We start from the raw sequence: 23,348 nt of genomic DNA, 5'->3' as shown, positions 1-23,348 counted from the left end.
AGTTGTTCAGTTCTCTTAAGTCTTGAATTCTCTTAAGTATCTGCGAGAGGCCTGAGGCTGGGGAAGAAGGTACAGTGGTCTCAGACCCTGGTCTGAGGAGCGGGGCCATCCAGGGGATCATACTGTGGCTGCCGGGTGGATGAGGGAAGGGCAGAGGAAGCAGGGTTTCGCTTAGCGGCAGCTCAGAAGAAGTTAGAGGTTGCAGGCTACATCTGGTTTCAAGTCTAGCTGATTGATCTAGGGCTAGTTCCTTAACCTCTCTGAACTTAAAGATCGCTGTAAATTGGGACTAAAGGCAGCGCCTCGTTCCTGAAGTACTCAGAGTTTTAAGTAAGATACCATGTTAATTTGTGGTTTTTTCAAGGCTTTCACTGTGGATGATGTCTACATTGGACAGGGCTGCGCAGAGCCTAGCGCAGTAGCAACTGTGTTAGTGTGACAGGGCTGCTGCAACAAGGTACCGAGGTACCGTAGACTGAGGGTGGGGGTGGGGGCTTTCTAACAGCAGCCATTTACTGTCTCACAGTCCTGGGGGCTAGAAGTCAGGGTTGGTTTTCTGAGGCCTCTTTCCCTTACAGATGGTTGTCTTCTCTCTGTGTCCTCAAATGGTCTTTCCTCTGTGATATATGTGTCTGTGGCCAAATTTCCTTTTATAAGGATTAGGGCCAACCATACTGACCTCATATTAACTTAATTACTTCTTTTAGACCCTATCTCCAAAATAGTCACATGCAGAGGTACTGGGGGTTAGGACCTCAAACATAGGAGGAATTTTGGAGAAAACACAATTCAGCCCTTCACAGCAATTATTTCTGTTATGCATGGTTCTGTAATGGTGAGAGGTGCTGAAGCTGACCTTGGCACTGTCTCCAGCTCAGTGGGATGACTTGGCTCGGCTGTGCCTCCCCTGGACATCTGCAGAATGCCAGGACTGGGTGGTATCGGGGTCCTCTTAATCTCTGAGGAGGCTGAAGTGTAACTGGAAAACATAGAGCCAGCTCTTACTCTTTCTTCAAGCTTGAGCTACACTGGGCCTGGGGGTGGCAAGCACAGTGATGCAAGCTGGGGTTTCCCGTCCACAGGGAGGACACTGGGCATGTAGCTGGCAGGGCTGCTTGCAGATGGCCAGAGGACCAGGAAGGAGGGGAAACTGGCACCTTTGGGGACCGGAGTGGTTTCGTTTGCTGTTCTCTGTGGTTGTAGATATGGATTTTGTTTTTTCTCTCCTTGCACAAAATAGTAAAATACTTTTCTCTTGTTACCTAAGATCAACTTTTTTCCTGAGGGCTGCTTCTGTGTGGAAGGTACCCACTCCCCTTTGTGCGTTTGAAATACTTCTCTTATATCCTCCCATTTCTTGGAGTTGACTTGGGGCAATTTGAAGACATTGTGTGACCAGATTTGGTCTAGGGTGGGGTAGGATAGCTCTTTTTTCTGTATTTGAAGAAGGAATGACCGTGGGTCTGTTGTTTGAGCAATGGTACATGACTGGTCATGCACCCTGTGAGCACTGGATTTGCTGGAATACTAGGTGTGGAACAGTAGCATGATGGAACTCTTTGTTACTGGTTTTAGCAAGAGGGATGCTTGAGGTGTTTCCCCTTTATTTGGTGGGGCCTGGAGGTGGCTGTACAAGTAACAACACTCACTGCCTGAGTGTGTTGGTGAAGCGGGTCTGTTGCCCAGATTCTTATTAGAAGCTCCTCCCCTCGCTCTGGGAGTGACAAAGGGGAACATTTGATACCTGAGCGGCTTTCTGTTGGTGAGAGTGTGCAGCTGTCCTTTTTGTAAAACACTCGAAAAGGTCCCTATGGTTTTGGAAATGAATTCTTTCCACCCACTTCTGAAGGTCACCCTTTCAAAACCCACCCACGGTGCCATGTAAATAAGAGGTGAGCCCTCCTGCATGGTGCCACCTTATCCAAGAGGAAGGTGCATAAAGGTCCTGTAGCTCATCTTAGGTAGACGCCCATCTGCTTTGGGCAGGGCCTCCCACGATGCTATGAAGGGCCCAGCTCTGCACTCTGTTTTTCAGGGCCTCAGAAGAATAGGTGGGAAGAGATCATTGTCCTTCTATTTTCCTCTGAGGGCCCTTTTATTCCTGGTGTCATTTAAAGAATGTCAAGTTTGACCTGTGGTGGCACAGTGTATAAAGCGTCGACCTGGAACGCTGAGGTCGCCAGTTCAAAACCCTGGGCTTGCCGATCAAGGCACATATGGGAAGCAACTACTACAAGTTGATACATCCTGGTCCTTCCCACCCTCCATCCCCACCCCCTTTCCCTTCTTGCTTGCTCTTTCTCATCTCTCTAAAATCAATAAATAAAACCTTTTAAAAATTTTAAGAAATGAAAAATGTCGAGAAACAGATTAGATTTGGAAGACTAGAGTAAGCTTGTGAGAACCGACCACTATGAAACTGTTTCTGTTGGTGGACCCTATTAGAAACCACCCAGACTGGGTGTGATGCTTGCCTCTGTCTTGCCCTCAGCAGTCATTACTGACCATTGTGGGCTCCTTTCCTAATGAGCCAGGTGTGCCTCACGTTCTTTCAGCACTGAACTTAGTACTTCAGGCAGTTACTATGAGACATGGCCATTTCTTGTGTAATCCACGCCCTCCGATTCTGATGGGGAAACCAAAGCCATCATTGCCTTACGTTGACCAAATCAAATGTTTCTTTGCGTTCTGTGACCCGCCCCAGCTTTGGTGTGGCAGTCTGGACTCTACAACCACTTTCTGTCTCTCTGCCTTCTAGAAGATTTCTTTCTCTTGTTCCTTCTGTCTCCCTGAGTGATCTCTCTGTATCTATTATGTGTCTCTTCCAGAAATTTCTATTCCTTCTTGTATCTTCACATGTCTTATGTCCCAGGATTTTGTCCTGTGTGTGCCTGGAACAGTATTTCCTACATGGGAATACATTCCTATTTAGGAAGTCCTAGCTCTGGCCCTCCCCCTTCCTTCCTTTTTTCTTACCCAGGGGCTGCACATTACCATTTAGTGACCCTGGACTTGTAACTCACATCTGTGGGGTGACTCCCATGTGGACTGCATTAGCCTGGAACTTTCTCCCCAGCTCCAGACGCTGGTGTCTGACCATCACCAGGCCTCTGGACAGGGATTTTCTTTAGCACATTCAACCTGAATCATTTTTGTTTTTTCCTTTTTTGTATCTGATTTATTTCTCTTAACTCAACTTGAATTCTAATCTCATTGTCCCTCTTAACTGGTCTTCTTAAGTCTTCTTCCTCTGTTTACTGTAGTACCTTCCCAGACACCCTAACCGAACCCCCCAGCTCTTCCTCCATTCCCCCCACCCATGGTCTCCCGGATCCTATCCTCCTCGCCTCTGCACTCCTGTCCCCTCTCGGCCTGCACTCCTTGACCGGTGGCTCAGGCGAGATCTTGCAGGAGTATCCTGATTGTCTTCTTTACTTCTTGACTTTCCCTCTTTTCTTCTTTCCTGTTTGTAGTTACTGGGGGCAGTTTCCAGAAGCTCATCCCTGCTTGTGCTCAGAACCTTGGGCATTCTTGAGTCTCAGGGCTGAGGAGGTGGGGCTTTCTCTTGTTGTAGGGACCAAAGTCATGATAGGATTGTGTGAAGCTAATGGGATTGGACTGCCCTGAAGGACCAGAGATTCTGGATAATAACTATAATGGAGAGGGAGGGAGATTTGGGGGTCCCATTTTATTTTTTTGGTAAGGCACACATAAAATTTACCATCTTTATAATTTAAAATATATATTTCAGTGGTAGCAAATACATTCATAGTGTGCTACCATCACCACCGTCTATCTCCAGGATTCCTTTCATCTTGTAAAACTGAAACTGGACCCTTAAACAATAATTCCCATTTCTTTCTTCCTGCCCAGCTTCTGACAGTTATCACTCTACTTTCTGTCTCCATGATTTTGACTACTCTAATTACTTCATATAAATGGAATCAAACAGTATTTATCTTTTTGTTACTGGCTTATTCTACTTAGCATGATGCTAAAAATTTATCTATCTTGTAGAATATGTCCAAATTTCCTGCGTTATTAAGGCTGACTAGTATTCCATTGTATATATAAACTACGTTTTGCTTATCCATTCATCAGTCAGTGTGTACTTGTGTTGCTTACACATTGTATTGTGAATAATGCTGCTATGAATATGGGTATAGGAATGTCTCTTGAGATGCTGCTTTTAGTTTTTTTGGGTAAATGGCCAGAAATGGATTTATTGCATCATATGGTAATACTATTTTTAATTTTTTGTGAAATCACTATATTAGTTTTCAAAGTCACTATACCATTGTTTTGTTTTGTTTTGAGAGAGAGGGAAAGAGGAAGGGAGAGAGATGAGAAACATCAAGTCATAGTTGTGTCACTTTATTGATTGCTTCTTGTACGTGCCTTTACAGGGGGTGGGGATTCAGGCTGAGCCAGTGACACCTTGCTCAAGCCAGAGACCTTGGGCTCAAGCCAGCAACTTTGGGATTACATTGATGATCCCATGCTCAAGCTGGCGACCTTGGGGTTTCAAACCTGGGACTTCAGTGTCCCAGGTCAGTGCTTCATCCAGTGTGCCACCGCCAGTCAGGTAAAGTGGCTATACCATTTTACATTCTCACCAACAGTGCACAAGAGTTCTAATTTCTCCACATTCTCAGTAACATGTATTGTTTTCTTGTTTGTTTTTTTTTGTTTTTTGTTTTTTTTTGACAGAAGCCAGCCATCCTAAGAGGTTTAAAGTAGTATCTCATTGTGGTTTTGATTTGCATTTCTGTAGCGACCAGTGATGTTGAACGTTTCTTCATGTGCTTATTGGCTGTTTGTATATATTCTCTGGAGAAATAGAACTTATTCATTTTATTTGCCTATTTTTGAATCGGGTTGATTTTCTATTGTTGAGTTTTAAGAGTTCTCTATATTTTCTGATATTAACCCCTTATCAATTTGTGATTTAAATATTTTCTCCTATTCTGTATATTGCCTTTTTACTGTTGATGGTATCTTTTTTTTTGAGGCATAAAGAATGAAGGTATTTTTATTTCCTTATATAAATAAAATAACCAGATATTATATATAATATATTGCTATTATATTGATAAAGATTTAATTAAAACTTGGTTAAGACATGTTTTGAAATTCTGAACCTTATATTTTAAAAGTAGCTTAAACTAAGCATCAGGTATACGAAAAAGTACTAGAAATTTTAATTAGCCAGAAGTTATAGGAATACTGGGGTCCTGTAGGGAAAAGGAGTGGTTGCGTTTTTTTTTGTTTTGAAGCTGAAGGGCAAACATTTTAAAATTTTAAATCAAGTTTTGATTTACAAAACCTTTGGAAATGTCATTAAACCTATGACAGTCTCCCCAAGAAAAAACATACAATCTTATTTATAATTCATTTTAGTCTAGTTGAGCATCCTCATTTTACAGGTTAAGGAATCATACCCAGATGTAATATGTCCGGCACCACATGGTCTCAGTGGCAGACTCAGTCTTACCCAGAACCTTGATGCTGTGATGCTACAGGATAGCTAAAAGAGTAGGCAGTAGAAGTTTTATAGCATAAACAGAGAAACAAAACATTTTAAGAAAATTGTTTTACTGTACACATGAATTACAAGGAGGAAGGATATGGGGAATATGTGACTCGGTTAAGCGTATTTTAACTTTACAACATGAGAGACAAAGGCCTAAAGTAATTATAATGTAATTACAGTAATTATAATGTAAAAATATAAGAGTGGCCTGACCTGTGGTGGTGGCGCTGTGGATGAAGCATCAACCTGGAACCCTGAGAGTTGTTGGTTAGAAACCGTGGGCTTGCCTGGTCAAGGCACATATGGGAGTTGATGCTTCCTGCTCCTCCCCCTGCCCTTCTCTCTCTCTCTCTAAAATGAATAAATAAAACCTTAAAAAAAAAGAAATAGAAGAGTAACATCTTTCTACAATAACCTGTTAGAAGTGATACATTTAAATGTGAAGTTGTGTGTGTCTGCGGCTCTTGACGTTTATCTTGTATAGACAGGACTCTGCCCTATGTCAACCACAATCAAAATAACTTGGGTACTTAAAATTGACTTAATTATGTTAGAAATTCAGGGTAATAACTCTTAACAACAGTAGTATTAAATCAAATATAGTCCAGCAGTGTCCCAGTGGATGACAAGCATACTTCATCTTTTCAAATTATTAAAAATGATCCAAGTTTCTTTTCTTGAGTTTGAAAAATTTTGTTTTCCTAATACCTAAGAAAAATGGATACCTTCTGCATTGAATCCATGTAACAATCTGATAAAGTCATCTATGTCCATGGAATGGGCCCGCTTGTCCCTAAAACCTGTGCTGGTTAGGATTTGCTGTATTTTACCTGCTATGCTGAAATCTTCTGGTATTATAGTATTACTGACCGAACAGTGAATTCTGTATTTTTTTCCAATAGCTGCTGTACTGCATTTGACTTAAATGCAGCAGACAGTGTCTTGTTTTTCCTAACAAAGGTGATTCTTAATAGGCCATCCCATTCCTGAAAATTGATAGGTGGCGGCAGATTCTTAGGTTCTACTCTTACAGCACTGGATTCAGCCTTGGGTGGTGGTCTAAAGTTATACTCTACAGCTTTCATTAGATGGTCCGCCCGTGCCAAAAGCTGTGTATTAATTGAGAGTCTGCAGTACAACTTATCTCCAGGTGTAGCAACTGGTCGGAGAGCAAATGCTCTTTGAAACATAAGTATAGCACATCTGAAAAAAGGTCGGTGCAGCAACAGCTTGAAAACAAAAAGCAAAGATATCTGATAAGGTAAATTTGCCACACAAGCATCAAAGAATGGCAAATCAGTTTTCAACACATCACCCACCATTACTTGAAGTTTGCTGGCCAGAGGTGTGCCCTGAATGCTTTTGTGAAGTTCAGCTACTAGCTTTGGGTCGAGTTCATAGGCAATTACCTTTTTTGCCTTTTCTAGCAACCTAACAGTCATATTGCCAGTTCCAGGTCCCACTTCCAGTACCACATCTGTTGATCTTAAGGCAGCCTTATCGATAATGCTATTAACAATAAGAGGATTTTTCAAAATGTGCTGCCCAATCCCTGTGTTGAACATGAGTCCTCGGCGCTCTGCAGCTCACTGCGGCGGCTGCTCGCCCCTGACTTGATCTTCGGCATCAGGCCCAGGATGTCAGCCAGGAGACAGGCCGGCTTCCCCAAGTATCGCAACATGTGGGAACCACCTTCCGCACCAACCGCTCGGTTCCTAGCCCCTTGATGGTATCTTTTGATGCCCAAGTTAAAAAAGTTTTTTTTTTTAAGATTTTATTTATTGATTTTGGAGGGGGGGGGAGAGAGAGAGAGAAAGTGGTGGGGTAGCATCAACTCGTAGTAGTTGCTTCTCATATGTGCCTCGACTGGGCAAACTTGGAGTGTCAAACTGATGACCTCAGTATTCCAGTTCGCTGCCCTGACCACTGCTTCACCACCGGTCAGATCCAAATTAAACATTTTTAATGAAACCCAGTGTGTCTATTTTTTTCTTTTGTTGCCTGTGCTTTCAGTGTCAAACCCAAGAAATCATTGCCAAATGCAATGTAATGAAGCTTTTGCCCTGTATTTTCCTCTAGGAATTTTATAGTTTTAGTTCTTACCTTTTAGACTGATTCACTTTGAGTTAATTTTTGTATATGGTGTAAAGGGTCCAAGTTAATTCTCTTGCACGTAGATATTCAGTATTCCTGGCATCATTTCTTGAAAAGACTGGTCTTGGCACCTGCCAAAAATTATTTGACCATCTATGCAAAGGTTTATTTCTAGCCTCTCTATCTATATGTTTGTCTTTATGTCAGTACTACACTGTTTTGATTACTGTAGCTTAGTAGGAAGTTTTGGAATCTGTAAGTGTTTTACATTGGTTTTAATTCTTCTTTCCCAAGATTGTTTTGGCTATGTGGAATTCCGATTAAAATTAGGATAGGTTTTTCTATTACTGCAAAAAATGTCATTGGAATTTTGAAGGGATTGCATTGAGTCTGTAGATCACTGTATGTGTGATATGGGAATCTTAACAAAGTCCTTTCCTTTTTATACATTTCCCTGTGTTGTTTGTGTTTTGAATAAGTAGAAAAAAAGGAGATGGAATTTCTGATAGAGAAGAGGCTAGTGGTCAAGAGTAGGAGAATGAAGGGAACTGGAAAGATCAGCAGTGGAGTCAGGGAACAGGGAGATTAGGGTCTCTTGAGCAAGTTGGAACAGAACATTTGTGAGCAGTTCTTTTACACTTACGAAGAACATTCAGCATCTGTTGATTTTATTTGCTTGGCACAACCATCCGTGAACTACAGATAAAGACTTTTTATAGTCCTAGTGTACAGATGTACAAACAGTAGGATCAGAAAAGTTACTTGCCCCTGGTCACCCAATAATAGTTGGCCATATTAATGAGAGCCCAGGTCCATCCAGCTCTTGATCCTGTGCCTTTCCCACTGTGCAGAGTTACTGTGCACCTCCCTCCCCTCTGGCAGGCATCTTCTTGGTGGGTTCATACTCAGCAGGAATATTGTGGGGCAGTGTTAGGGAAGTGGGCATTTCTCTGTGATCTGAGTCCTGAAGACCCAGGCTGAGTTGTCTTGATCAGTGATTTTCAAGGTACCACACAAAGCAGATAAGGAGTGGTGTTGATGCTGTTGGAGGAAGAGGGGGCAGTAACAGCTCGTTGCTGATGAAGACAAGACTTTTCCTTTGCAGCCTTTGTGGACTAAATGTCCCTGACCTGTCTAGCCTGGGGTATTAAATCCTCGTGCACTTCCCAGCTCATGCTATGAGACTCAGGCTGTCCCCTGAGCTGTCATTTCCTCTGGCTGACTCCTCAGCTTACCCTGATTGGAGATTAATGAAAAAATAGCCATGTGATGGATGGCATGGCATTAAGGGGATAGTGAGAGTGAAACATCTTTTTCAGTTCTTTGTATTCAGTCTGGTCATTAGAATTCTGATCAGGTTTCTCAAACCCCATTGGTTCATTCTACCTCCTGCTGCTTTCTAAGCCAAGATGGAAATATTGATCTAGTTTGTTCCAGAGATTGTACTGGTCTTCCCTGGGTGGACCAAGGTTAGCTGATGGCCTGAGGAGTGACAAGTTGGAGGGTAGAAGCCAGGAACAGAAGACAAGGCTGGCAGAGGAGGTGCAGCAGAGATGACTAGAAACCAGCCTTCCTTCCCTTCCTTCTTTCCCACTGTTGGAAGACATAACCTTGGCCACAGTGATGAATGCTGGCTCCTAAGCCTCTTCCTGGCACAGCTGCTTATCAGAGTTTCTGAGCCATCAGTTGTGACTCCAAATGCTTCTCTCCTCAACATTGCCATTGAGCGAGGGGGTGGCTGTTGCCATCCTCTGCTGTCCATGGGAGGAGGAATTGGTGAGTTTCAGTTTTTCTGATCTTATGGAAAGGAGGTAGTAGAGTTAGTGGATGAAGAGTTATGTTTGAATCTGGACCCACTGCTTACTAGCTTTGTGGTATTGAGCAGGTTACTTGGTTATTTGCCTCTCTGAGCCTGTATTTCGTCATCTAGAAAATAGGTTGTTAATAGTCTCTTTCTCATAAGGTTGTTAGGGGGATTAAATGAAATAATCTTTATAAATAGTGCCTTTCCTGTGACAAGTAATCAAAAAATGTTAGTTGCTATAAATAGTCAGTGTGGCACTACATTCAAGAAATACCCTTGAGCCAAAACCTGTATACATTGATGGCTGTCCTTAACGCTGCCTGAATCATTTCTGTCCACTTGATACCTAGGAAAGTTCAGGGAGTAGGTGGAGTGCAGGTGCAATTTGAGCAGAAGTCAGGAGAGTTGTATGCCCCTCTTACCTTCATCATCAAGCGTCCTGGGCGTATGAGCCCACCTCTAAGCCCCTACCACATGCCTTTGTGTCCAGTCTCTGCTCGGCCAGTTGGCTCTCCTGCCTTACTGCCTGCTCCTCCTTGGTCGTCTTTGTTGATTCCTCTTTTCACCTGCAGCCCCGAATGCTCATTCCTTGGATCTCTCCACTACCCTCCCTGTCCACACTCCCTCCTTGGGTTGTCCCATCAAGTCTCATTGCTTCTAATGCAGAGCATGTGCTGACAGTTCCCAAACGAGAGATGTAGTCCCAGCCTCACCCCTGCACTTCAGCCCATATATCCGGCTGCTTATCTGACATCTCCACTTGGGTGTCTGTAGTTGCCTCAAACATAGCTTGGCCAGACGTGAACTCACGATTCCCCACCTCTCCGCTGCTGTTCCTCCTGCAGGCTCCCCATCTCAGTAACACCAGCCTCCTCCGTCCATTTCCAGGCTGAGAACCTTGGAGTCATTCTTCCCATCCCTTCCTTTCCTGTTCCACATTTAGTCTGTCAGCAGACCCTTCAGCTTTACATCCAAGATCCCCCCAGGCCAGCCCCTTCTCACCAGCCCTACTCTCGTACTCCCCTCCTGGCTGCCAGCACAGCGGCCTTGGTGTTGCATTTGCTGTCTGACTGGGTTCCCGGCTTCCAGCCTTCTCTACCTGTGATCCTGTCAGAGTGTCAGACCGGGTCGCCCCTCTACTCAAACCTAGAGGTTTTTTCCATCTCACTCAGTAGAACTCAGTGCCTCTTTATGGCCCACGAGGTCCTGCCTGAGTCCTTCATGTTCCCTACACAGATTTCATTTGTATATCTCGGAGCTACCTGCAAGGTAACTCCGTTCACCACCATCATTCACCATCAAAAATGGACTGCTGGTCCTTGTGGCCACAAAAAGCGGGAAATAAGCATCCTCACTATGATGTTTCAGCAAGCTCATTATCTTTCTTCCAAAACTTTCTGGAGGATACTGAGTTATATGTCAGTTAGGGAGAACTAATATTAACTCTCGGACTTGACACTTTGGGGAGTGGACTGTGCATACTAGGGTTGAGTCTTTGCCTGGCCCAAAGGTACCAGTGGGCCGGCCTCCGGTGCCTGTCAGGGAGTGGGGGTGGTTTCACCCGGAGCAGGTATGTAGCGATCCTGAAGCGGACTTCCTGGATCGGTGCCCCAGCCTTTGTGGCTGCTCTGTTCCAGAGCCATAGTCACCCAGACTTCCCTGAAATGTTGGGGCTCATCAGCCTCCAAGTTTGGGTCTCAGGGTTCACAGCCTTAGGCCGTGTTTTAGAGGGAAGGAGGCTGAGGCCCTGAATTCTGGTTCTGCAAGAGGGCTTCTTAGCAGCCACAGGAACCCACCCTCCCAGCACCTCCTGAGGTCTTTCTGAGTGAGGGTGCCCACACTCTGGGGGCAGCCTGGGCACCCAGCGTGGACATGGGCGTCGGGGTGGCAGGAAGCAGCAGCATCTATCAGTGCCATGGAGCCAGGGCCCCTCACCCTCTCTCTCCCCACAGCTAGTCCTTAGGCTGAGCTCAGCTCGCAGTGTTTGTCGAGTGTCCTCTCGGTGGGGGGAGGGGACAGGGAGGGAACAAGCTCACTCTGGGGGTATCCAGGCTTGCACAGGGTGACAGGTGTGCCTTTGTCTCCTTCAGGCTGATCTGGCTTCTCGGGTGGTTATCCACGTTCACTATCCTCCAGGGCCAGTTCTAGACCCCTTCCTCCATGAGGTTTCCCCTGACTGCTCTTCAACCTTCAGAGCTGGTCAGCAGCGTTAGAGGGACCAGGAGTGCAGGCTTTGGGCTAGACTGCCTGCGTTTGTATTCTGTTTGCTCCTCCATAGCTCTGCCATGACCTTAGACAAATTACTTACTTTTTCTAACCCTTAGTTTCCTCCTCTATGAGGTGGGACTAACGTCAGCCTCATGGTTGACGCGGGGATCAACCCACAGCACTCATGGAGCTCTCACACATCCTGGCTCTGGCCTGTTAACTGCTAATTATTATTGTTAGTGAGGTCCATGCCGTCTAGCAGTTGGTCATGGTGAGCTGTGTGACCTCGTCAGGCTGGTACAGCTTCCAACTTAGGTAAAGAAGAGACTGAGACAGACAGGTTGGAAGGTCTGGTTTGACAGTAATAGCAGCAGCTGACAGAGTGCTGGCTGTAGGGGTCCTGTTTCCAGCCCTTCCCAGCCCTTTCCCATTAACTTAGTTGATCCTCTATGATGTAAATACTCTTATTATCCCATTTTACAGATAAGCACAAGGAGGCTGGGGGAGGCTGAGTGATTTACCCGAGGGCATAAAGCTGCTAAGGAGCAGAGTTGGGAGTTGAACCCAGGCTGGCTGGTGCCCCATCTGTATTCTAGTCATTACTGCCTTGATTTACAGACGAAGGCCCTGTGCTCAAAGAGGGGATGGGACTTCTGCTGAGTCCCCAGCAGGTGAACACCCTCTGCCGCCCCAGCTTCTCCCCTTGTTAGCACACCTGACTCAGCGCTTTGCAGGGCTCAGGCACTCATCAGGGACCTGGTGGACAGTGACCCCACCGCCTCCCATCACTCGTGTGCCTCTGTGATTCCTCAGGTGTGAGCTAGGAGAGGGGACCAGCATGAGGCAGTGGCCTGGTGGTGACTCCCAGTAATCCCCGCCCTTTCACAGCCCCTGAGCGGACGGTGGCTTGCCTTCTCTGTCTCCTCAGGTGCCTTGGGGAGGGGCGGTGCACATCTTCCCAGTGACCAGAGCTGTCTCAGGGCCGCTGGGCACCAGCCTCTGTTCACCCTCCTGCAACCGAGGGAGGACTGTGCTGGTTCCAGGCTGGAACAAGTCTCTGCGTTGGGCATTTTGCAGGGAGAAAGTGTGAGTCTGGGGCCTTGACAAGCTTCAGGTGAATGGAAGGCTGTGTTAGGGACAAATTTCTGTCTCTTTTGGGCCCCACAGGCTGATTATCACTTGGGTGATTTTACTGGAAGTTCTTTCCAAGTGGTCTCCATGACCCAGTGGGGCTGGGTCACAGAGTAAACACAATCAGCGCTGATGGTGTTCTTGGGAGGGATGCAGACAGTGCATGGCCCAGGCCCATCCCGGAGTGTGTCGGCTCCCTTCCAGGCCTCTGCCTCGGCTTCCTTTGCGTTCCACCTGCTGCCTCTGGTCAGCCTTGGCACCGGCATCCATTTGTGCATCCAGGGGCTTGTTAGAAAGGCAGAGCTCTCAGGCCCCACCCTAACCTGCCTATTTAGAACCTGCAGTTTAACCAGGCCCAGAGGTGATTCCTGTGGCAGTAAAGAGCCCCTCTGTTCCACATGGCCATGAAAACCAGGCTCATGCTTGCTCTCTGTTGCTGGAAACATTTCCAGATCATCCGACCTTCTCTGGGTCCTCTCAGGACCTCTGCACAGGCTGTGGGAGGCTGTGGGGCGTGTCCTGAGTGGCAGTGCTTGCTGTCCTGTGGGTGTGAGGGATGGATGGCAAAGGAGTGGGGCAGTTCAGTGAGGGAGCTCATTAGTCTGGGCCCCTTGAGCAGGTGGGGGTAAGTGCCCTCAGGGAGCATGGGAAACTATCCAGTATGGCTGAGAGTGAGGGGCTGTGAGGGGCAGAGCCATGTGGGCCCGTGAGATAGGACTCCTGTTGGCCTCCTGATTTGATTGTGAATCCCCAGAGGTAGATGACGCTTGACACCCATCCCTCAGAAGCACCGGCTTTGGAAAGACACTGTATGACTTTGGAGTAGTGACTCCTTTGTTTCTTCCCGAAAGTCCTGACCACACAGGCTTTTTAAGACCAAGTAGCTGCAGAGACAAAGCATGACCAAGACGACGTTGTCTTTGGGCTCTTTCTTCCCCCTAATGACGTCTAAGGTCCTGGGAACATTGTAGAAGCTGGGCCCTGTCCAATTTTAATCACTCCCTGCTGGCCCTCACCCCTAGCTCCCTGGAGCCTTGCCAGCTGACTTGGGGTGGGTGGTGGTGCCCAGATGCAGACAGAGATGTCACAGCATTCCTGGGTCAGGCCCCAGAGCTTCAGCAGCACTTGGGGGACAGGGAAGAGGAACAGAATGTGTTGGTTGGCCAGTTGACTCCTCTAGCTAGGGCGGGAGATGGGCGGAGAAAGAGACTGGTGTCTGCCAAGTTTAATTAACAGCGGAAACTGGCCATGGGGAGGGAAAGACCTCTGCAGAGCAGGGGCGGTTTACTGGAAGATGAGGCCCTGCTGATGCCAGTAATGAGCAAACAAGCGTTCCTGTAGGAGCGTCTCCCAGAACACCGGCCACGCTGTCCCTCCTGTTGCAAGCAGATGGGGCTGCGCTCAGATCTTGGAGGTGTGAGTGGGAGAGTTTATTCATGCCTGCTTTTCTGAGTTGGCGTCTTTTGAAAACAGTTACCATCATACCAGCCAGCTAGCCTTCCTTGCCCCATCAACGAAAGAAGTAATTAAGAAAATGGTGATTGAGTTTTAAAAATAGGCATTGTGTTGCATTCTTGTTCTCTGAAGATATCAATGGATTGTCTGAATTGCTTCTGACTTTTATTTTATGGATCTTTACACGACACTTAATGATCTGGGAATAGAGATGATTTGAGAAATTTGTGATGCTCATTGTTTAAGACAAAAATGCAGAGATGTTGGACAGTAAAATGAATAGTTTGGGTTGAACTTGAAATACAGGAGGTATTTCATTGAACATTGTTATTCCTTTTTTTTTTTTTTTTTTAAGTAGGATCAAGGAATTTCAGGGCTGAATGGGATTTTCTGCTTCTGTTTCTCTTATGATGTGCAGATTCGCCTCTGAGAGCCCTGCCAGGTGTGCGAGGGACAGCGTGGACTGTTTTGCCATCCTGACCTGCAGCTTTCTCTAGCACTTACCTGCTGTTTCCAGCCCTGCTGCTGGAGGCCATATCGACCACATTAAACCCCTCTGACAGTCCTCTTGGCAGACAAAACACTTGCCCACTCCCCAGATCATCCTCCTCAATCCAGGAGAAACACCAGCAGGTTCTTCAGAGAGTCTCAGAAAATGAGGTGGTGCGGTCACTGGTCATTCCTGGCCACTGTCGTTGTTTCTGCCATTACCAAAGTCCCCTTTTCTTCTTTTCTTTCTCTGCCTGTTATCTTTTTCATGTGGGCACACTTGCTAGCTCACCTGCACACTGTATACCACCATTGTCCACCTCCTTACCCTCCAAGGGTGGTCTTTATTGCCTCCCCCCAAATCTTCCTGTTCCCTCCTTACCTCCCAGGACTGCCCCTCCTCCTCTCCATCTCCTCTGTCTACTCCCGTTTCCCTCTTCTTTCCCTTCTGAGGATGTGCTTGTATAGGGTGACTAGTCAAGAGTGGAGATGGGAGAGAACCCTTTAAATTTGGCCCTTAATGTCTGGTCCTGGAGCTTGGGTTCCCATTAGCTCTTGGCCGCATTCTGACACTGAAGTCCTAAGGCTTATTCCAAAGTTTTATTGCTAAAATCCCATCTCGGGCTCACCCACTTGGCCCAGTACACAGACTGCTCTGCTTATAGTTCTTTTGGTTCCAAGAACAAAACATTGCATTCTGCCATTATCTTGTTTTAACTGACCCACCATCTCTGCGTGTTGTGCTTTTTTAAACTCCCAATTTAGCCTCTGAGTTTTTTCACCCTCTCAGTTTTGTCACCTGTACTCTTGGTAAGCAAAGCACACTAATCAGTGGAGAATGTAATCACTGATAGGACAGGGAAGGGACCTTATAAGCCATCTGGTCAAATGCTTCATTTTACAGACCAGGAAACAGTGTCAGAAAACTGAAGCGCTTTGCTCAGCATCACCCAGCTCCTCGCTCATAGACAAGGGCTCTGTGTTCACAAACTGGGTGTCCTGACCCACAGGCTTTTCCTGATGCCAGGCGGGTAACATCTTGTCTTTGAAAATACTTTAATTCAAATCAAACCATCATGGTTGTGCGTCTACAACCGAGAGTTGGCAACATTGTGTCAACAAACAACAACAACAAAAACAGGCTCTTTCCTGCCTGGCCTGTGGTGGCGCAGAGGATAACATGACCTGGAATGCTGAGGTCACAGGTTAGAGACTCTGGTCTTGCCCCGTCAAAGCACATATGAGAAGAAACAAGCAACCAGTGAACAACTAAAGTGAACCAACTATGAGTTGATGCTTCTCACTCCCCCCCTCTGTAAAGTCAATAAATAAAATCAAGTGCTCCCCCCTGGCTTTGATGACAGTGTAATTGCTCATGATTTGACAAGTAACTTTTAGTAAGGGGGTAGACACTGACTAAATTATTTAGGATTGAGCTTGAATATACAGTTAGACCCTAAGAACAGAATAGTCAGGCAAAAAAAAAAAAAGTTCACAGATGTTTAATTTATGCTCTGTTAAATTCTGGCCTGAAAGTCAGATCATATTGATATAAATCTGTAGGGAATCCCCACACCTTGTTCTAACCTAGGGCGTGTTGTTCCCTTGCTAAGCCTTCCCCAGATGTCCCAGTAAGAAGCCCGCTGACTGAGTCCACTCTGCCTGCCTGTGTATAGTCCAGTCTGCAGAGCTGGAGGGTGGCAGAAGGTGAGGCAGAAACACCAAGGACGAGGAGTCCCTGCCGGCCGTGCATCCCCGCCTGGCCCCTCGGATGTGCTCTTTGGTCCCTGGTATAATGCGGACTCTCAGCCTCGCCATGACTGAAGATCAGTCGGTCTGACTGTGGTTTGTGGTACAGACAAGAGACCCCTCAGGCGATGGTAACAAATGGTCTTCCTTTCTGTCCCCAGGCTCCACCTACAGCGTCTTGTCCATCATGCCGTCAGACTCGGAAAGCAGCAGCTCCCTCAGCAGTGTGGGTGAGTACTGCTTCCTGGGGCTCCCCTCCTTCCTGAGGACCACCAGGGTCATGGAAGGGGAAGTTGGCCCTGACCTTTTTCGTACTGACGTGATCTTCTGTTGATTGTGTTCACATTTGCTCTCATCAGCAGTACGTCATCTTCATGGAGGAGGGCAGAAACCTGCCTGTGGTGGTAGAAGGGAGGTGGTGTTGGGGGAACCACATATTTTGCTCTTTCTTCACCTGTCAGAGCATAGGACTTCTCAGTGAGCCCCTACCCACACCCCTGCTGAGGCCACTGTCCTTGCGACTGGCCCCTTTAGGGACTGTCCTTTGTACAGCAGGAACAGTGCACGGGGTTGTTGCCTCGGGGACAGGTGTAGCCAGTCATGCTGGCAGGGATGTGTTTCCAGAAGGCCGTAGGTGAGGCCGGCCCTGCTTTCCCTGCACTGAACCCGTCCCAGCAGGAAGATGTCACAGTCTCCCAGCTCTCCCACCCCTCTGTGGCTCACTCCCTCTGTGATGTGCCCTCTGTTTCAGTCCATCCCCGTGCAGCTTCTGAAAGATACACCTCCAGGGCGAGTCCTGGACTCAGAAATCACCTAGTGCATCTGGCTTTCTTTCACATAGACATGTGGGGAAGTCACTACTCGGAGAGGAGGCTCATGCCCGAGATGCCAAAACTAGCCAGGGGCAGACCCTTCACGTCCTAATTGGCTAACACTACAGACCACCTCCAGTGTGCCAGAAGTGGGCTTGGGACAGAGTGGTGACCGGGCAGGTGTGGTCCCTGTGTTTGCAGATCTTAGTTAGAGTCTATTGGGAGACAGTTAAATGAGTAAATACAAAAAGTAAGGTCAGAGTGATCAGAAGGGAAGTCAGATCCAGCGGGGGTACTGGGTTCATTTGCCAGGGCTTCTGTAGTTAGCACCACAGTCCGAGTGGCTTATACAACAGCGAGGTGGATGGTAGATGCTCACGGTCTGGAGGCTAGAAGTCTGAGGTCAAGGTGTCACGTTACCTCTGAAGTCTGGAGGGGAGGTTTCTATTCCAGGCCTCTCTCTGGCTCTGGTTGTTGCTGGCAATCTTTGATGTTTCTTGGTTTGTAGACTCATCACTCAGTCTGTCTGAATCTTCATCTTCACATGATGTTGACTTTGTGTATGTGTCTCCAAATTTCTTCTCGTAACAAGGACACCAGTCATACTGGTATGACCTCATCTTACCTGTATCATCAGTAAAGACTTTCCAAATAAGGTCACATTCCTATTTTCTAGGGATTAGGACTTGAGCATCTCTTTGGAAGATATAGTTCAGCCTCTCACAGACTCCCTCATCCTGTGTAGGGTTCAGGGAGCAAGGTCTTCAAGTAAAAATATCACCTCTTCTCTTCCATGTATATCTCCCTAATTAAGAACATTTGGGAAAAGAACGGCAAGTTATAGTCACTGTGAGAGAAATTGGTGGGTGGAACCTTGAAGACAGGTAGCGAGGGCCTGGTCGGCCCCCGGGTTAGCGTTAGGTCGTTAGGTGGTCTGTTCTGTTTCAGCTCTTCGCGTGACCTACTGAGAACTCACCACGCTTTTGCCAACTGAGGGTCTCCACGGTTGCAGCATCTTTCTAGTCAGCCTCTCTGGGCGGTTTTCTAGGCTGCGTGCGTGTGGCTTCTCTGTGGCCTACCCCAACCCATGCAGCCTTCGTTGAGTAACTGCCCCTGAGTCACCCCACGGGTTGCACACTTGTTTCAGGCAATCCATATTTTATCCTCCATTCATTTTGACCTAATTTCTCTGGTGCCTTTTATTTCTCATTTTGTATAACCGGGGAAATTTTTTTTTTTAATGTTTTCTTTTTTTTAAAATTAATTTATTTATTCATTTTAGAGAGGAGAGGGAGAGACAGAGACAGAGAGAGAGAGAGAGAGAGAGAGAGAGAGAGGAGAGACAGAGAGAGAGAAGGGGAGGGAGGAGCAGGAAGCATCAACTCCCATATGTGCCTTGACCAGGCAAGCCCAGGGTTTCAAACCCGCGACCTCAGCACTTCCAGGTCAACGCTTTATCCACTGCGCCACCACAGGTCGGGCTGGAAATTTTAAGAAGAGATATTCTTGGGTAGCATTTATAAAAAGAAACTTCAATTTTATGCAAATTGGAGTAGCAAGAGAGATTTCTCATTAAACAGAGAGTTCTACTGGTTTGTTGGCAGGGCAGGGAGCTGAGAGCTTCCTTCACACCCGAGCAGATGTCTCGTGAACGTGCAGCTTCTGGTTGATGGGAGGCAGAGGAGGCTGGTCCCTGACTCCTGTGCCCTCGGGCCCTTCCTTCTTTGGTCCTTTGCAGTCAGCAGGGCCTGTTTTCTCTCAGTTCATCAGAGGAATGGAAGCCTCTCCTGTCTTGGGCGTGTGCTCAGTTCTCACAGGGATCACAGGGCCTGGCACCGGCTCTTACCATCCAGCCCGGTGTCCCTGTGCATTCAGGCCACTATGACAGAGTGCATGGCTTAGGAACAAACATTCATTTCTCATATTGCTGGAGCCTGCGAGGCCCAAGGTCAGGCATTAAGGCAGATTCAGTGTCTGGTGGCACTCATTTCCTGCTTTAGTGGTGGCACCTTCCTGCTGTAACCTCACGTGGCAGAAGTCAGGAGAGAGCTCTCTGGATGGGGTTCCTTTGTAAGACACCTATCTTATTCACGAGGGCTCCAACCTCGTGACCTAATCACCCCCAAAACCCCACCTCCTTGTACCACACCTTGAGGGTTAGGATTTCAACATAGGAATTTGGGGGGAGGGCAAACATTCAGACCATAGCAACGGAGAGGTAAGCGACTGGCTATTCTTCCCTGTGTAAAATGGAAAGAAACAAATAGCTCAGGGGAAGGAGCAGTTATTTCTGGTGAGGCGCGCGTGTCAGAGTAAGTTTCAGGGAGGAGGGGACCCTTGAGTTGGGCCTCCCAGCAATGGTACACCCAATGCAAGAGCAGCCAGGAAGCAATAGACTGTCTCTGTGGGTCTCTGTTTGGGTTTCTGCCAAGTAGGTCCTGAGCTTAGGATTCTAGAGCAAGTAGCTTATCTGGGAGGGGATCTCAGAGCTGGGCCAGGCTGCAGCTGCGGCCTTGGAATCTAACCGTCTCTCATCTCTGTCCTGAGAAGAGCTGAGCTATGGGAGGGTGTTGACAAAAGAGGGCATCTGCCTGGGCTTCCATAGTTAGAGAAGGGGCCCTCCCTGCATTTCATCAGTGGGTGATGCGTTTAAATGCAGTGGCTACTGGACAGCCATTGAAACAAGAAGGGAAAAGCCACTCTGGCCAGCAGATGCAACTTTGGTCCAGACTAGAGGTTCTCTGACTTTATCAAACATCAGAGTCACCTGGAGGGCATCACCCTCAGGGGTTCTGATTCAGCATGTCTGGGTGGGACTTGAAATTTGCATTTCTAACAAGTTCTCTCTTAAAGCTAAGGTGTTTTTTGTGTGTTTGTTTTTAGCAGCACTGGCTCAGGGTGTGGAACTGTGTTTCCCCCAAGGCTCCTGCTCTTTTGGGCTGGAGGTGAGATGGCTTGGCCTTGCTCTCTGCTGCCTGTGATGACCATGTTCTGCTGCTCCCTTGCTTCTTCCCTGACAGCCTGGGCCTGGAGGTGGACAGAAAGTTTACCTGGGCATCCTCACTCCACCTGACCCCTTTGGGCTGGTACTGACTTTCTCCTTGGTGGCAGTGACAGCTGCTGCTGCTGCTTTTTGTTCTTTTATTTGTTGATTTTTGGAGAGAGAGGGAGAGTGAGGGGATTAATTTGCTGTTTCACTTATTCATGCATTCATTGGTTGATTCTTTTTGAATTTCTTTTCTTATTTTCCAAATGAGAGGAGAGGTGATAGAGAAACAGACTCCTGTATGCGCCCGGACCAGGATACACCTGGTAACCCCTGTCTGGGGCCAATGCTCTGACCATCTGGGGCCAAGCTCACAACTGAGCTATTTTTAGAACCTGAGGCAAAGCTCTGCAGAGCCATTCCCAGTGCCTGGGGCTAATGTGCTTGAACCTGGGGCTAATGTGCTTGAACCAGTTGAGACATGGCTGTGGTAGGGAAAGAGAGAGACAGGTTGAGAGAAGGGGGGGTAAAGAAGCAGATAGTCAGATAGTCCCTTCTCCTGTGTGCCTGTACTGGGAATTGAACCCGGGACATCCACATGCTGGGCTGACGCTCTACTGCTGAGCCAACGAGCCAGGGCTAAATTTTTTTTTTTCCCAGAAGAATTATTATTTATTTATTTTTAAAATTTATTTATTCATTTTAGAGAAGAGAGACAGAGAGAGAGAGAGAGAGAGAGAGAGAGAGAAGGGGGGCGGACCAGAAAGCATCAACTTCCATTTGTGCCTTGACCAGGTAAGCCCAGAGTTTCAAACAGTGACCTCAGTGTTTCAGGTTGGTGCTCTACCACAGGTTAGGCCATTGGTTGATTGTGTATGTGCCCTGACCCGGGACTGAATCTGCAACCTTGGAGTATTGGGATGATGCTCTAACTGACTGAGCCAGAAGCCAGGGCCCTCCTTGGCTTCTGGCACTGTGGGCCCGCAGGGCTCTGAAGCAGAGTTGCAACCTGTGCAGCTATAGCTAAGCAGCCTGTGGAGCTGGCTTGAGTGTGATGATGAGGGAGCCGAGGACAGTGAGGCACACCACTCAGCTACTAGGCTGCTCACTGAGCCTCATGGTCTGTGGGTGGCCATACCGGCTAAGGCGACCAGGAGGAGCCAGCACTCATGTAGTGGTGCACTGGTTCTCCTGCTGTCTGCACGGGTTCTCCTGCTGTCTGCACTGGTTCTCCTGCTGTCTGCACTGGTTCTCCTGCTGTCTGCACTGGTTCTCCTGCTGTCTGCACTGGTTCTCCTGCTGTCTGCACTGGTTCTCCTGCTGCTCTCCCTCACACCAAGGCCCAGATGGGCGATGGCTGTTTGTCCAAAATCCAGGGCCTGGGTCAGCTCTTCTGGCATCTTCCACCACCCTTTTTGGGGTTATTTTAGTGTAATCCAAATCCCTTACCCCCTGAATTTCACCTTGGACATCAAAAGGGGAAAGAAAATCTGCCTTCTCAAGTGGGTTCCAGATTTGGGAAGAGGAAAGAGAGAGGTGAGGGAATGGACAGTTCAGCATTTGAATCCAAAGAGCAGCTGTCCCTGTATAGGAGAGAGAAAAGGGCACTTGACATTTTCTGGATGACTCACTTGAAATTATTTTATATTGCTTTTTATTTAAAATGTTTATCATAACTGTAGTGACCTGTGAAGGGTTGACAGTCTACCTCTTTACCGTCACACCACTCCTGGGTGATGGCTTCAGTTTAGGGTACCACAGGTTTTTATAACTTAATATTTTAAAAAGTCATGTTTATTAACATAAATTACATACAGTAAAATTTATTCTATTTAGTGTATAGTTCAGTGAGCCATGAGAAACACATATGATCATTTAACCACTGTCACAATTAAGATACCAAACGGTTCCTTCACCCCAAGAAGTTTCCTTCTGTAGCTAACTCCTTCCACCGCCAGCGCCTGGCGACCACTGATCTCTTTTCTGCCTATGGTTTTACCTCTTCCTGAATATCATAACTGGAATCACGTGGTATGTAACCTTTTGAATCTGGCTTCTTTCACTAGACACTTAAAGGCATTGGCAGTTACATCATGCTATTATGAATATTAGTAGTTTGCATCAATAGTCCATTCCTTTTTATTGCTGAGTACTATTCCACTGTAGAATGTAATTCTATTGTTTATCTGTTCACCAGCTACTCTGAACACGTGTGTGCTGGTTTTGTGTGAACATACATTTTCACTTCTATGTAACGACTTAGGGAGGGATTATTGAATAGTGTGGTAAATGCTTTTTTAATTTTGTGCAAGACTGCCAAAGTGCTCTCTAAAGTGCCTGTATTATTGCATATTCCTACCAGCAGTGTTTGAAATTTCCATTTTTTCTGCATCCTTGCCAGCATTTAGTGTTGCTACTTTTTTATTTTAGCTCCTCTACAGTGATGAAGGGACTCGATAGTTGTCCAATACTTGTAGGTCTGTTGTGAAGAAAAGGAATTACAGTTGTACCTTGTGGTCCTTAGGGGTAGAGCCTCGGTTAGTGGGCGAAACAGAGAGACAGCTTGTAACTTGGGCAGAGAATTATTTTATAGGGAAAGATTAGCTGGGCTTTGCTATGAAGTAGTCAGCTCCCTCCTAGTGGAGGAGTTCAGGAGTTCAGTCTTGGTGGCCATTTGGGGGATTCTGACAACTGTATGGGAGGATAGCTTCATCTTCAAGATGCTTTTCAACCCTGAGATGCAAATGCAAAGGGAAGAACCATATTTTTAGTTGGCTGAGGATAGAGTGGAATTTCTGCAACAGTGGCTATTGGAACTTCCTACCTTAGTACATCCAGGGACTCTGCCTGAGGTCTCCTATGGCCTCCTCCATCCTCTGTGTTTCTTACTGTGAAAGAACAGGGCATCCAGGCAGCCTTTCTTCGCATCAGAGAGCCTCCTGGTTGATGGCTTTTCAGGCCTGATGGCCTCACTTTTGTATGTTTCATGTATGTTCAGCCTTTGAAGCAGGAGAGGGGAAACAAGAGGCCACTTTCCTGGCTGTGCCGTCTTTCTGGATGTCATTGTCTTACTGGGTGGTCATAGCA

General features: G+C 46.9%; 1 protein-coding gene and 1 pseudogene across 2 annotated transcripts in view; one reads left to right on the top strand and one right to left on the bottom strand.

Moving 5' to 3' along the window:
* DLG5 (discs large MAGUK scaffold protein 5) overlaps nt 1–23,348 on the top strand; it is a 114,458-nt gene that overhangs the window by 32,539 nt on the left and 58,571 nt on the right. For both annotated transcript variants that reach the window (XM_066349183.1, XM_066349184.1), the window contains exon 2: nt 16,625–16,693. In XM_066349183.1, the coding sequence (XP_066205280.1) occupies nt 16,625–16,693 (69 nt within the window). The remainder of the gene's footprint in view (nt 1–16,624; nt 16,694–23,348) is intronic.
* Nucleotides 5,914–7,160, bottom strand: LOC136380816 (probable dimethyladenosine transferase pseudogene; annotated as a pseudogene).

This window comes from Saccopteryx leptura, chromosome 9, assembly GCF_036850995.1.
Source record: "Saccopteryx leptura isolate mSacLep1 chromosome 9, mSacLep1_pri_phased_curated, whole genome shotgun sequence".
Lineage (NCBI taxonomy): Eukaryota > Metazoa > Chordata > Mammalia > Chiroptera > Emballonuridae > Saccopteryx > Saccopteryx leptura.
Note: the sequence above shows the minus strand (reverse complement) of the source record. Positions and strands in the feature narration are given on the sequence as shown.